General features: G+C 38.1%; 1 protein-coding gene across 1 annotated transcript in view; it reads left to right on the top strand.

Moving 5' to 3' along the window:
• P3H1 (prolyl 3-hydroxylase 1) overlaps window positions 1-15,612 on the top strand; it is a 798,122-nt gene that overhangs the window by 64,142 nt on the left and 718,368 nt on the right. The window contains exon 2 of the mRNA XM_044061892.1: window positions 15,103-15,255. Within this exon, the coding sequence (XP_043917827.1) occupies window positions 15,103-15,255 (153 nt within the window). The remainder of the gene's footprint in view (window positions 1-15,102; window positions 15,256-15,612) is intronic.

The raw sequence follows: 15,612 nt of genomic DNA on the forward strand, positions 1-15,612 counted from the left end.
AATATAGTGTCCTAAGGCTACAGGTTCCATTTTCACACTCTACCAAGGTCAAAAAGTATGCCAGACCTGCCACACAATCAATGGGTAGAGGCGCAAAAACAAATTACAGCCCTCATGGACATGAGGGCCATTCAGCAAGTACCACAACAAGAGCAGGGGCAAGGATTTTACTCCAGACTTTTCCTAGTACCCAGAAAGGACAAAACCTGGAGACCAATACTGGACCTGTCTATACTAAATACATTTCTGGAAGTTCCAAAATTCAAGATGTTGACTCTACAGCAGCTACTGCCCATGCTGGGCAAGAAGGCTTGGCTCGTAACTTTGGACCTACAAGAGGCATACCTGCATGTCCCAATCAGACAGTCTTGCAGAAGATACCTCAGATTCATAGCTGGTTCAATGCATTACCAATTCTCTGCACTGCCCTTTGGCTTATCTACTGTGCCCAGGGTCTTCACAAAATGCCTGGCACCAGTAATTGCGTTTTGCAGACAAAAAGGAATTCAAATATATCCCTACTTGGATGACTGCCTAATTCAAGCAGAGAACAAAGATATTCTTCTAAAGCATATGGCGTTTGTAAAAAGATTACTAATTGCCCTAGGGTACACAGTAAACGAAAAGAAATCAAAACTAGTGCCCTCTCTAGAGATAATATTCCTGGGTGCAAGCTTAAATACAACTGCCCAGATTGCTTATCTCATGCCAGACAAACAAAAGCATCTGACTACTTACTTCAAGAAATTGGCAACAAAAACCCACTTATCTGCAAGGAAAATGTTGCAGGCCTTGGGTTTCATGGCATCCTGCATTCTACTAATTCCATATGCCAGACTGCATATGAGGAAACTACAATGGTATCTAAAAAGTGTTTGGACTCAGCATTGCCACAGCCTGGAGACAGTAATTGCACTCATTCCCTGCCTGCAACAGGAGTTTCGATGGTGGGCAGAAGCCTGTCACCACAACAAGGGTCTGCCATTCAGTTTACCCACAGCCAGACAGACACTGACAACGGATGCATCAGATTATGCCTGGGGGGCCCATATGGTAGGAAAATGTATTCAGGGCACATGGCCTGCAAACCAGATGCATCTTCACATCAATCAAAAAGAGATGCTAGCTGTTCAAAATGCCCTGATAGCTTTCAAGGACCTGCTTCATCCAGGACAGTTACTGATAAAGACAGACAACCCTACGGTCATGTGGTACATAAACAAGCAGGGAGGTACACATTCCTACCTCCTCTGCAGACAATCAATGACTGTATGGGACACATCATTGGCTTTTCAAGTTCACCTGCAGGCACAATTCCTGCCAGGAAAAACAAATACTCTGGCAGACGAACTAAGCAGAAACCTCATGGATCCCCACGAATGGAAACTGGATCCACAAGTCTTCAGCATGATAAGGAAATAGGGATGCCCAGACATAGATCTATTTGCCTCCCCTCACAACTGCCAATTGCTCACCTCACAACTGCCAATTGCAGAGATTTTGCACAAGGATTTATCACAAGCAAGCAAGGAAAGTGGACGGCCTATCCTTCAGCTGGAAAAATCTAACAGTATATGCCTTTCCTCCACTGCCTCTCCTTCCCAGGTACTCCAAAAGGTCAGACAAGAGAAGCCAAAAATAATACTGATTGCAACCAGACTATCCATGCCAGCACTGGTACCCAATCCTAAAGAGCTTGTCTCAAGGTCCAGCATGGATATTGCCTCAAACTTCTCACTTGCTGACCCAACAAAACAATCAGATCCTGCACAGCCAACTCAGGACCTTAAATCTGGCAGCATTGCGGATAATGTAGTCATTCAGAACACTCCCCTTTCAAAAGCTGTTTTGGATGTTATCTTGGAGGCCAGGAGGCCCAGTACCAGAAAATCTTATGCAGAGAAATGTAAGAGATTCTGTGCTTGGAACCAGGAACAAGGCATTGACACGTGTGTACCAAGTATCCCTCCAATTTTACAATACCTAACTGAGATGCTGAACAAAGGCCTTAGAAAGAAGGCGAGAAGACAACTAACATGGGAGTTATATGGTGTAGGTACATAATTCTTTTTCATCAATTAAGATTCATGCCTCTGCCATTTCAGCCCATTACAATGCGGAACCACCTATCTTTTCTCATCCTTTAATAAGGCAGTACCTCAGAGGGGCCAAAAACATTAGGCCTCCAAGGAGAGCACCAATTCTGGCCTGGGACCTCAATTATGCAATTATGTCTTGGAAAAACTCACACTGCTTCCCTTCGAGCCAGCATCAACAGCAGATATAAAATTCTTATCCTGGAAAACAGCTCTGCTCCTAGCAATAACCTCTGCAAGGCGAGTCGTGGAGTAACAAGCACTCATGGCTGTGGAACCTTTCATCATTTTTCATCCAGACAGGGTTTCTCTGAGGACAATGTGGCCCTCAACCAAACCATTCACTTACCTACATTTTATCCAAATCCATAGAACAAGGGTGAGAAAATTCTGCATTCTTTGGACATACACAGGCAGCTGCGCTTCTACTTGGACAGAACTAAAGCTTTCAGAAAGACTGAGCAACTTTTAGTGTCATATGTTGCGGGATCACAAGGAAAGGCTATCTCAAAACAGACTGTTTCTAAATGGATAGGCCATTGCATCCGTTTCTGCTATTTTCAACATGGCAAATCAGTGCCTAAGGGCATTAGGACTCATTCCATCAGAGCAGCAGCCACTTCAGCAGCCTTCCTCAGAGGAGTACCAACCAAAGATATCTTAGAGGCTGCAACCTGGAGTTCAGTGCACACCTTCACAAAGCACTACCACTTACCTCTTTACTCTAAGTCCAGAGCAGGCTTTGCCACTGCAGTCCTGCAGGGCCTCATAGCCTCTCCTAATCCAGTTTAGCCCAGCCACCCATCCTCAGCTTTGGGATTCAACCCAAGAGTAATGACTGCAACAGTGAAACACGATGAACATAGTACAGTTGTTTACCTACCATAAATGTAGATGTTCGAGTGTATTCACTGTTGCAGTCCAGGTTACCCACCCACCATCCCCCTTTTCTTTGCTGGGTCTATCTGCACTTCTCTATCCTATACAACCTATTTGGTGTATTTGCTTGTAGATGAAGGAAATGTTATTTTTGTGCATTCATTTTTATTTGCATATTTTTCAGCCTATCAATTTGGGGGCACCTGACATCTAGGGCAAGAAAAACTGAAGAAAATGGCGTCGGCTGCATCTTTTATACCCCTGGAGCACTAACATCAGGGAAGAGGCGACAGCAACCAACGCCGGACCTAGACTTTGGAATTCTGGCCGACTCAGAGTAGCCTGCTATCAGGATAACCCAAGAGTAATGACTGCAACAGTGAATACACTCGAACATCTACATTTATGGTAGGTACACAACTGTACTTTCTAGATTCTACTAAGAGTGCTGGTCTTTCACTTAGGATCCCCTTTTTCTTTCTCTTTGCCTATACTCTGATATCAATCCTTGATAGGAAAGGCAGTCTCTAGCCTGCAGTCCAAATAAATTCTTGGCCTCTTCCCATTCTATTACCTGTCCCTCTCTAATTATTTGGTCCCGATACCTTGCTTCCTCTTACAGTTTTCTCCAGTAAATCCCAGCCCCCTCTTGCCTATTCTCTGTACCTCTAATTGCAGTTATCCCTATTGGCAGAATCTCCTTTCTTCATCCCCATGTTGGCTTAATTCATAGAGTTCTTTCCGCTAAATTATGACTATAATATTCTGTATGGTTATTGTTATTCTTCTTAAAGATCTGCATCCAAAATCCCAGTCTCTACTTGTTTCTTGAGCTTCCCCCCTGTTTCGACATCATCCTTTTCCACTTTGAATTATGGGAGCCTTAACTGTGTAGTTCTGAAATACCCTTCAAATCAGGTAATCCCAAACTGCCTTGTTCTATTGGAAGGATCAGCTTATCCTGCTTGATTCTTGGCCTCTTCCCCTCCCAGATAAAAGCCTTCACCTCATTCTTATAAGCTTTCATTCGTTTAATAAAACACCACGAACTTCATCAGAATAAATACAAAAACTTGAAACCACCTTTTCAATACTTGTCATGTGCAAAAAATCATCCAATGACAGTATGCTTCAAATAAAGTATTTAAATAGCCACTGTGATGTCATGAAAATTTAAAAATACACTACAACATTTTTAAACATTGCATATATATAAAAACATGAAAATGTAGCCTCACAGTTAGACGTTGCCCGTTCGATTCTCAGTTAGTGTCTTCTATGTGGTGACATGCGTGAATGGGCATTCCTTCGTTGAAGGTTGTGCATTAGGTCCGGCAAGCCAGCACGTAAAACTCTACTGCCAGTCATTAGCGGACCGAAGTTCCGCTGTGGCGACCCCTAACAGGGAAAAGCCGAAAGACACAAACAAACAAACTACTACACAGTGTTTCATCAAATAAAGCCCATTTTGTGAACAGCTTGGCTCACTACATCAAAGCCTTTGTAACTGAAGAAAACACTTGATGTTAATAGTTTCATTTAGTCCTGGAGGGTAGTCTGCTCTTAAAGCTATCTGACATTTAGTTTCCCTACATTCTAATAAGGCTTTAAAATTACCCACCAAAGGACCACAGACTACTTTGTCTAAAACAAAGAATGTGAATTTCTTAAAATTGTTACATGATAAAACATGTCGTGCCAGTGCATTATTCCTGTCTTTGTTTCTCACTGCCAACACATGTTCATAAACCCTTCTAGTTAGTGACCTGATGGTCTTGCCAACATAAAAACTGGTGCAAGAATTACATACTGCAAGATAAACAATGCCCACAGAATCACATGTAAACCTGTCCTTTGCCCAAATAACTTTCTTAAAATGTTTCAACTCAACAGAACCTGAATTGGCTATGCATCTACATTGTCTGCAGTGACCACAAGCAAAAGTCCCAACAGGGCCATTTACCCCATTGTGTGATGTCTTAGAAGTACTTTCAAGTATACTTCTTATGTTACGTACCTTTTTATAAGTAAACAAAGGTTCATTACCCAGGATTTTCACCAAGTCAGAATGTCCAAGCAACACCTTCCAATTTTCCTTAATAATATGCCTAATAATGTCCATTCCATCTGAAATGGGCAATGGGAAGGCAAGCTCAAACACCTTGTTGTTTTGATTCACCCTACATGCTACACTGAAATTGCCTCTCAAAATGGGGCTAGCCAAACTGTCTCTGAGAGTTATAACTTCAGCAACAGTGTTACATAACCAAAACAAATGATATCCCCTGGCTGTAAAAAATCCAGTCAGTTTGTTAACCTCACCATCAAAAAACAAAATCTTCACTAGTCAAACGACCCAGCTTTATAAGTTGTCCCTTGACAACCCCTCTTTTCATATGTTCGGGGTGAAGACTGTCCCTGTGCAGGTACTGATTGACAAATGTAGATTTCCTGTGGATACTACTACTGAAACTAAAACTATCATCAAGTAGTTCCAAATGAATATCCAGGAAGTCTATTGTTTTCCCAAACTCTCCCAAGCTAAAATTCAAAAAACTGGTCGAACAATTCAGGTCTTGCAAGAATAGCTGGAAACTGTCAAGGTTCCCTTGCCACAAAAAACAAAAAAAAATCATCAGTGTAACACCTGTAAAATAAAATGTTCTTAGCCAAAGAATGTGTCACAAGAAATTTCATCTCCCATATAGTCATAACTAGATTAGCAAAAAAGGGAGCCACTCTAGAACCCATGTCCACACCAGAGATTTGCTGAAAAATACTAGTTCCAAACTTAAAAAAATTACTTCCCAAAATCATTTCCATCAAGGCACACAAAGTGTTGATCTTAACATTATCAAAGTCAGTATTCCCTAAATAAATCAATTCCAACTTCTTGATCTATACTTGTAAGTGACATCAGATGTTACAAATTAAATTTTCCAAATCAAGTTCACGTAACAACTCTAATAGATGCCATGAATCTTTAAAATAAAACCTTGAACTTTGAACAATAGGGTTCAAAATTTTATCTAACCAAATAGAAATTGGTTCAGTCTTAGAGCATGCTGCTGTAAAAACATGTATACTGAGTGTCCAATATTACCTTGACAAAATAAATCAAATAATAGTGTCAATATGCTTGAAACACAATAAAACTTAATTTATATTGACCTGTTTGTAGTTTCTATGGTCACTCAAAAGTTGCAGCATAGCATTTTCATAGTCCACAGTATGCATAATGACTAGAGCCCTGCCCTTATCTGCCTTCATTACTCTCAGATTCTTTGTTGGTAGCTAAGTCAGTTAATGCTTTCCTCTCTCCCTGAGTAAGATTATTAGTACTGTGGGACAATCTACTAATGTCCCTGAAATGCTGTTCACATAGTGTACAAAAACTTGTAAGGAAGAACATAAGGCAGTATTATAAGTACTTCTACATTTACATTGTTCTGTGGGTAAAACAGAAGTAGACAAACCATCAAAAATGAACTTCAAATTCAACTTTCTTAAGTATAACTTAAAATCCTCAAACAAATTTACTATATTCACCTTGTTGGAAGGAATAAACGTAAAATTACGTTGTAACACCTTATAGGTGTCTTCTGTTAAGTTAACATCAGATAAAGTTAAAATGTCTATACAAAAATGTAAGTTCTCTTTTTGTTGTTTCTGTTCCTGTTGTTCCCTTTCTTCTCTTGTTCTTTCTTGTGTGTGGCCTGAACTTCTTTCGACCACCTCAGGGTTGTCTGCACCCTTGATTTGTCCACCGAAAAAGGTCCATTCATTGTGGACACAGCAGCACCAACATTGGGAGAATTATTAACAGCATTCATGTTGCCAGCGTTGAAGAAATGTATCCACTGAAGAATGTATCTCTTTCTTTACTGAAGAAAATGTCAAGCAGAGGTCTTTATTTTGCCTCTGAAGAAATGTCACTGAAGAAAATGTCCAAAAGTAGACCACACAAATTAGGTACTACTGCATCTGTTATACTTTATTTGTCAGAACAAATTCTTGCCAAACAGTTAATTCTGTCAGAGCTATTTCAATTCTATTATAACACAGCTAGACAGATGAATAGACTGAGGCACACTTAGTCTAAAACGTCACTCATTGAATGAAACATACTGTCCAGTTTATATACTCTTTTCAACCAATGTTATTTTTAATGTCCTTGTGACTTGTTCTTCTGGTTTCTGTCTGTGTCATGAAAAAGTTCATGGTTATTTCATGCCCTTTTTTGGTCCTTGTTGTATCTGAAGACTTCAGAAAATTCTCTACATGTCATCTTTGTGTCACTTGACCTGTCTGCATTTTATTTATTTATTTATTTCTGCATCTGAAAGCCAAGAAAGTTAACTTCCTTTTTTTCTATAACAAGATGCATTTAAAGTAATGCCCACAGCTATATGTTATTAATATCTAAGCTGAACATAACTGTTCTTGCAAAGCAAGCATATTATTTTGAAAACTGCTGTTTGGCCTTGCACATTTCCTTTCACTGTACACACAGTATATTGGGGAAAAGCATTTTAATTTACACAATATCTATCAAGCGTCACACTAACTAGAAACAGAAGTAGAAGCAACTGCCTCTGTAAGACTATTAGTACTATCAAATGCACCAGTAGGTTTCACAGTTTGTACTGATGTTAAACGTTTAAGTAAAGGATAGGCAGTCGTATCTTTATAGGCAGCCAAGTCCCTCTTCAATTTTCTTTGTTTCCTATTAATAATGGTTGCCCTCTGCCAATCTACTTTGATGGAAATACCTTCATATAAAGTTTAAAAGCGCTGGAAACATTTGGACCCCCTAACTTTCATGTCCAGAGTTTCCATGTCAGTTTTTAAGTTAGTAATATTACATTTGTAATGGGCGACCAACATTTTCATAAGGGCGACACCAGTACCATTAAAAATTTCAGTCAATTGCTGGTACAAAGTGTCCCCTTGTTGAACACAGGAAATTTAAATAATCTTAAGCCACGAGGTACACAGCAGAGTCTTACACATTCTTCTAAATAAGCCACTTCTAACTGCAAATAAATACTTTTTAAGGAAAGTTTTTCTAAAGAAAATATTTCATTTTTGTAAATGTCAAACTCATCTGAGCAGCTCCTTTCAATAGTGGCACTTACTTGTATTTCATGACTGTCCAATTTGAAGGGGTTTTCAAACTCACTAAAAACATGAGAAACCACAACTTTATGTGAAATTGTGCTAGCTGAAATCCCACCAGCACCATTAAGACAAGAAACACCATCACTGGATCCACTGAATGAAGAAACACCTCAATGTTTGTTTCCCCCAGCCAACCAACTGAGGAACTGTACTGAAGTCAGCACGCTACTAGCAATACTGCTCTGTAGCTGAACTCCTCCTCCTTGGTTACCTTGACCACGAGAAAAGCCTTCATGGATAGCAGCAATAATGTTGTCCATGAAGGATTCGTTAGACACAAGGAATTTGTCTAACACTGAATGGGTGGTTAAGTTCAATAAACAGTCCTGTGTAAGCTCACTTTCTGTCATAATGCTGCCCAAACACCTCCAAGTTCAACCAAAAACTGCCAAACAACTCCAGAGAACAAAGTAAAAATAAAAAAGCAGCAGACCAAAGACCAGGAAGGAATCAGACCACAAAACTTATAAGCTTTGTATCCTGACAAGACTCGAAACAATCTCAGAATGTTCCACAACACTGAAATGTCCCTTTCTGGCTTTAGTAGGTGTCAAATAATATCATCTGCTAATAGAGACAACTTTTCTTGACTACAATACCCATTATGGCTTTGAATTTTGGAGTCCCTTGTTTTCTTTGCCAATGGTTCTAAATATAATGCAAATAACAAAAGGAAGTAGAACACCCCAGCCTGGTCCCTCTGCTCAAACACAACTTATCAGAATGGACCACCCACTTTAATTTTTGCGTTTGATCCCTCATATATCCTCCTAATCAACCTTATAATTTTATCATGGAATGGAAATGCTTCTATTTCTCTACTCATAAATTTCCGGCTTACTCTGTCAAATGCTTTCCATGTATCAAGACCCATCAGCAATAGTAGTATTTTCTTACATTCTGCTTCCCTTTGGATCATTATTATTCTGTTAATGTTGTCAAATGTTTTCCTCCCCTCCACAAAACTATATCAATCTATATCTATCAATTTTGGCATAATCTTTGAGATTTTTTTAGCCAGTATAGATGTAAACACTTTGTAGTCATGGTTTAGAATTGAAATAAGCCTTTATGAAACTGGATCTGATTGGTCTTTACCATCTTAAGTATTACATCCACCACCGCTTTCTTCCAGGATGTTGGTGGTTCTCATCCTTTTAAAATATTGTTAAACAAAACCTTCAGATCTTTATCAATTTCTTTGCTCCTAGCTTCCAGACTTCACAGGAATACAATCTGTTCCTGGGGACTTTCCTCTAGATTGGTTATACATCACCATTCTTATCTCATGTCCTCCTATCTTGTTAGTAATTGAGCATCATCTGCCTGTAACCTTGACATGTCTTAATTCTTGCATAAACGTTTCCATTTGCATTTTTTTCTTGATTTCAACATTTCTCTGATTTATACATATTTTCATAACATTTCTGAAATATTTCTAATACCACTACAGGACCTCTGGTTCTTTTCCTTGCTATAGGTTCCCTAAGCTTGGCAGCAACTTTTTCTACTTTCTGTTGCCTGAGCTGTTGTTCTAAACATTTTTGTGCTCTGGAGTTATCAAAAAACAGTTGCTTAACAGCAATCTTTCTAAGCTCATGCATGTTACTGAGGTAATCCCTTATCTTTTTTTTTTTTTTTTAGCACTCTGCAGTTGCACCTCTTTTTGTTTTGTGAGATTCCCCCTGTTCTGCAGTACTTTAACATTTGTCAGTCCCTCTAAATAATTATTGTTACTTCTTAACCATATCACGTTTTCTTTTATTTCCACCCTATTTTAAACTCCACTTTAATTTTTTTCCCACTGTCTAGCTATATTTTCAGAAGAAATTTCTGTCTTTTGTAACAACTCCAAATATTTCTACTACCCATTCCATAAGTTCCTCCCTTCTTAACAGAATGGTGGGGAAGCTTCAGTGTCTCATTTTTATTTAATTAACATGTTCTGAAACAGTTACAGGATGCATATTAAAACTTTCAATTAAATGCTTGTGTTCCTGTTTAACTTCTGTCTGGCATAGCCCAGTTTTTGTACCTTGAAGAATAATATGTAAATTCTCTCTGAACTCCTTCTACTAAAACAAAGAGTAAAAAGGTTACACAGATAACCAACTGGTTAAAAAACACAAAAAGAAAAATCTAGCAAAGCTAGACTTCTAACTGTGTGATACCTTAAACCTCTTGCATCAGAGGCCTCATGGGATATATGTAAATCACCCTTTAAGAATATCAGGTGTTTCAGCTAAATGACAGTTCTGAATGTTGACGATTTTTTCTTTTACATTCATTTTAAAGTCTCTTTATGGACAATTTCAGGCCATTAAAGCCAAACTCCTCTAGTTGTGGACATGCATGTTTCTGCCTTCTTATGACATCATCAGCACAGCATATGAGGAATGTTTGACCTTTGGAAACACAGGGTTGCCATGCCGAGCTGATATCCGTAAACATTAAGGTGTCTACAAAATATCCCAACTAACTAAAACAAAGAGTAAAAAGGTCACGCAGATAACCAACTGGTTAAAAAACACAAGAAGAAAAATCTAGCAAAGCTAGACTTCTGACTGTACCTTAAACCTCTTGCATCAGAGGCCTCATGGGATATATGCAAATCACCCTTAAAGGATATTAGGTGTTTCAGCTAAATGGCAGTTCTGAATGTTGATGATGTTTTCTTTTACTTTCATTTTAAAGTCTATTTATGGACAATTGCAGGTCTTTAAAGCCAAACCCCTCTAGCTGTGGACATGCATGTTTCTGCCTTCTTATGACATCATCAGCACAGCATAAGAGGAATGTTTGACCTTTGGAAACACAGGGTTGTCATACTCAGTTGATATCCATAAACATGAATTTCTTCTACTGAATTAACATCTTCTGTACCAAATATTTTCATAAATTTCTTCAAAAGTCTACCCTCTTTTGTTATAGTTTCCCCTTCTAGGCCCCCAGATACATGCTCATTGTTGCAAATCAAATGCCAGTCCCTACTTCAAGTAATAATCCATGCTGAAAGCTTATTTCTCCTAGAAGTTTTATTAAGCTCCATTATAACAGTTTTAGGTGGAATATAAATACATGCCAGTGTAATTCTCCTACAAGTCTACCATTATTATCTTTATTTTCCTCTTCTATCACTATTGGAGCTCCTCTTGCAATTAATATAAGTATTCCCCTTTTCTGTCCCAGATATTCTGCTGAATTCTGTTGAATAACCATTCTGAAATCCTTTATCAAATTCAAATGGTTAGTTCTTTCCAAATTTGTATCCTGTAGCATAGCTATTTGTGTCTTGCATTTTGGTATCGTTTACTGCTCTTTCTTTTTGTATATTTCTGTAAGACCATTCACATTTAAAGATAATATGGAAAGTGTCATTATGATAAGAAGTTATTATTTCCACCTGTTATGTATAATAGTTTTTCTTTTTAATGTCTGGTTTCAGCTTCTGTGCAATGTGCATACACTAATGTTTGGCAGGTTGATATTTTATACAGTTGTTCCTTGTCGTATCTTTTTGAACCTATGTTGCATCTTGTAAGATTTTTTATTTTAATGAAACACATAAAAATATTTCAGTACAACCCCAGAACCTACTACCTTACCTACTAACACACAGAAATATGTACATATTCAAATAAAGAAGTTTAACCCTCCTAATAGGTACAGTTGTCTCAGACTGACAGCTACACTCAGGCTATAATGAAGGTTATCCATGATAAGACACATGGTATAGCATGTGCTTCTTCTTCCACTAAGTGCTTTCAGAAAACATTATCTTCTAGCCATTGAAAGAAATACATATTCTGTTTGTATTGCCCCTTATCAGATTGTCCCCATAGAGTCCTGAAAACTGGATACACAACTGCCCTCCACCACAAGCCTTCTACATTGCTCTGTGAAAATGTATCTGCTAGAGGAAAACCTTTCATTATGCAGTATTTGGTGTTATTTTATTTATTTGCTTCCCCTTAAAACTTGTTATTAAATCAAGCCAAGGGCCTTAATCCAGTCATTCCCTTATGCAAAAGTAAGAAAAAAGCATATCAATTTTCTTAGCCCATGCTCTTTTGTCCAGGCTTTCTTCTTTTTTACATTGCAGTGCCCAGATTTCTTAAAACTGAACAAGAAGAAAGAAAGAAGGGGAAAAATATGTGACCTTTGATTTTTGCAGTTTTATCAGCTTGTACAAATGTCTGTTTAAAGCTTCTTCAGTTCTTTCCAGCCTTTTATTATTTGAGTTGATATAGTCCTTCAGTGTATCATTTATTTTAATCAGCTGTGAGCACATTTCACATATTCTTTTCTTCTAGATTACTGGATGTCATGTCTTGTACCTGGAGCTTGAACTGCTTTTTGCTGAATAGCTGTAGGGTTCTTCCCAGCCAGTGTTTTCTTTTTACTTTTTGTGGTTGATTTTTCTTTCAGATTCTCTGAATTTCTTTTTTGTTGGCATGCAGGCAGCGCACTTCAGTTACTGAAATTTACCCTAAAAGATAAATTCACTGGCTCTCTTTTCTGAATTGCTGTTTTCACAATGGGAGAGCTGAAATCAAGCTGTTACGTAGTGTGCAGCCATCTTGGAAGTCCCATTGATTAAGCAGTCTTGAGGTGCACTTTTCCTTTATGTATGTATATATGTGTCTACTTCTAAATTTGAAAATTTCAAAATTTTGAATTTCTTATGGTCGATACCATAAGATCAAAGTTTTGAAACTTTGAAATGTAAATAAAAAAACCTTAAAAACAAAAAATCTTTTTTTTTTTTTACATTTTTGCATGGGGGCAAGTCCCCTTGCACTGCCCACACCCCCTGCTAATTAAATATACCAACTCTGAGATCGCACTACAGAGAGGAAAACTGTAAATATACCATTCCGCACTGTATGGCAGTCTCCATTTAAAAGGTTCAAAGTTTCAGAAATGGGAAAAAATGGGCTATGGATGGCTGGATGGATGCAATTCAGTTGGTAAAACAAGGGTAACCACCCCACCTTCACTTGTGCTTAATTGGTTACCCTTGTTTTACCAATTGAATTATGATAAAATAAAAAGTCAAATAATAAAGAAAGACACTATCATTGATGATCTGGGGCAACAGTAGACAGTTTAAAATTACTGTTGTTTACCAGTTAAAGTCAGGAAAGCACAATCTGTTGTGCGTCTAATTCGAAGGGGCATGTGTTACTCCAGGGAGACTACCATGCCCATTACTGAACACAGTTTTGCATTCAGTGATTTCTTACTAACAAAATAAAAAAAAAATAAAAAAAGAACTGTTCAAAAGGGCTTCAGGAATTGCTGTTATATTCTGTTCTCTAAAGATTACATAGAGGTGACCTGTGTCTTGTGTGTTTGGCGAGGTATTGTCCAGTTCTGTTTAAAAGTCTGTATGTGAATCACATTGCTAGGAGAGCTAACACCAGATCATAAAACTTAACAGTAAAACCAGAGTTATTAATACAAAAAGTGACAAGATTACACAAAGGCTCCCAAGATTAATGAAAGAAACATTCCCCGTACTAACAAAAGTCAGTTGTTGACTTCCTTTTCTTGTAAACATTCGGATGCACAAGATGCACTAAAGATTATAGCTTTACAGATCTCAACTAATTACATCTGCCTTCTTATTTATCCCCTGAATATGAACATCAGTGCTCACTCCATAACCCCATACAACTCCCTGTCAAATGACATACACTCCTACAGCTCAGATCTTTCCTCTTTCCTCTTTAAACTAATTACAAAGCCTGTCACTCTCTGCCCAATAGACTAACCTCAACAATTAATTCTACCAAATCTCCCTAGCTGGTCTTGCCTTCCCTGTACCTGGCCCAAAAATCTCTGAGGATTCATGTTGACTCACCAGAGCAAAATTCACCAAGTGCAATTACTGCAAAAATAAATTGCAGAATACCACTTTCAAGAAACCTCAAACTATGTTTTTGCAGGGTATTCAAGTTGTCCATGCTCTGCATGAATGCACATACCCCAGTTTTTTATATACCAACTCCATGGTTGTACAACAGTGAGGAAAATATAAAGGCAGGTTCACTGAAGGTGGGAAATACTGTGAAATGAAAAAAATAGTGGTGCACTTAAGTATTATAATCCTTCTTGAAAACCTAATCTAAGTAACTAAGTTCCCCAACCGTAGAACACTACATTAAGTCTAACCCTAAAACCTGAAGGGACCTTTAATGCCCCTGTTTTCAAATGCATTAAGCATATTATCAGAATAAAGGCATGACTGGGATGTCCCAAACAGCTCAACTGTTACTATGTTTGTGCAGCATTACAAGTGATAATTCCCCAAATTAGTCATATGGGGTGTAAAGCTATGTCTTTTAACACTGTTACAGTTAAATGTGCATTGTTCAAGTTAATCAACAAACTGCAACACAACTGCAAGAAAGAAATCCACCAGTAATTTGTTCTGACATGTTTTTTTCCTCTTCAAGAATTGCATAATAAGATAAAAGTTCAGGATGTTTTGCTGCCCTCCACATCTACCATTATTGTGTAAAATTACTGAACTGCAAGTTCACTGTTACATTATTCTAATTTAAAGAAAATATTGAATTTGGTGGCTAAAAGCAAGGTATACATTTAATGAGCTGTTCTTCTGAAAGGAATGTTTTTTTGGGTGCCTTTGTTCTTAAACAAAATTAATGTAGATGCCTAGACTATTGTGTTACTGCTGATACCAATAGTTTGTAGTCATATGTGTACAAATTGCTAAGAAAATTCTATGACTGGTCGCGTTTGCCTTGTATGTTACAGAAGTCTACAGTGTGTTTGTACTACATATAGTTACTTTCTGCTATGTCTAGGTTGTAGGTGAAATTCATGTACTCATTTCATGAAAGACTGAATGAATAACTACTGTTTCCTTTTTTAGATGTTTTGCATGCATTAAGTGTAAGTTTTTCTACTTTTAATTCAGATTCGTAAACTGGATAAGGCTGTGGCAGCAGCTTATACGTTCTATGTTGCAAACCCAGAACATGCTGAGATGCGGCAGAACCTGGAGTACTACAGAATGATGGAAGGAGTGAAAGAGTCAGACTTTAAGGATTTGGAGGCCATACCTCACATGGTAAGATACAGAGCTGTATATAGTATGGTACCTGTCTGTGATAAAAATCATGGTGTCTGAAAGACTGTTCTCTATCTGTCTGTGATAACGGTCATGATGTCTGAAAGATTCAACTCCTTTGTTACTCTACTTAATGCATGGTGTCAAGACTGCAACTGATTGTGTTCTTAGGATATTTCAGTGTACAAGGGGGTGGGATTACTCTTGTATTGAAGGTTCTGTGCCACTTCTTCTTTTCCCGGTTAGGGGTCGCCATAGCAGAACTCCGGTCCGCTAATGATTGGCAGTAGATTTTTTACAGGTGCTGAGGTGCCAGCTCGACACCCAACCTTCAGTGAAGGCATGCCCATTCTACGC

Source organism: Protopterus annectens, chromosome 2.part0, assembly GCF_019279795.1.
Source record: "Protopterus annectens isolate FY-2018-M chromosome 2.part0, PAN1.0, whole genome shotgun sequence".
Taxonomy (NCBI): Eukaryota; Metazoa; Chordata; order Ceratodontiformes; family Protopteridae; genus Protopterus; species Protopterus annectens.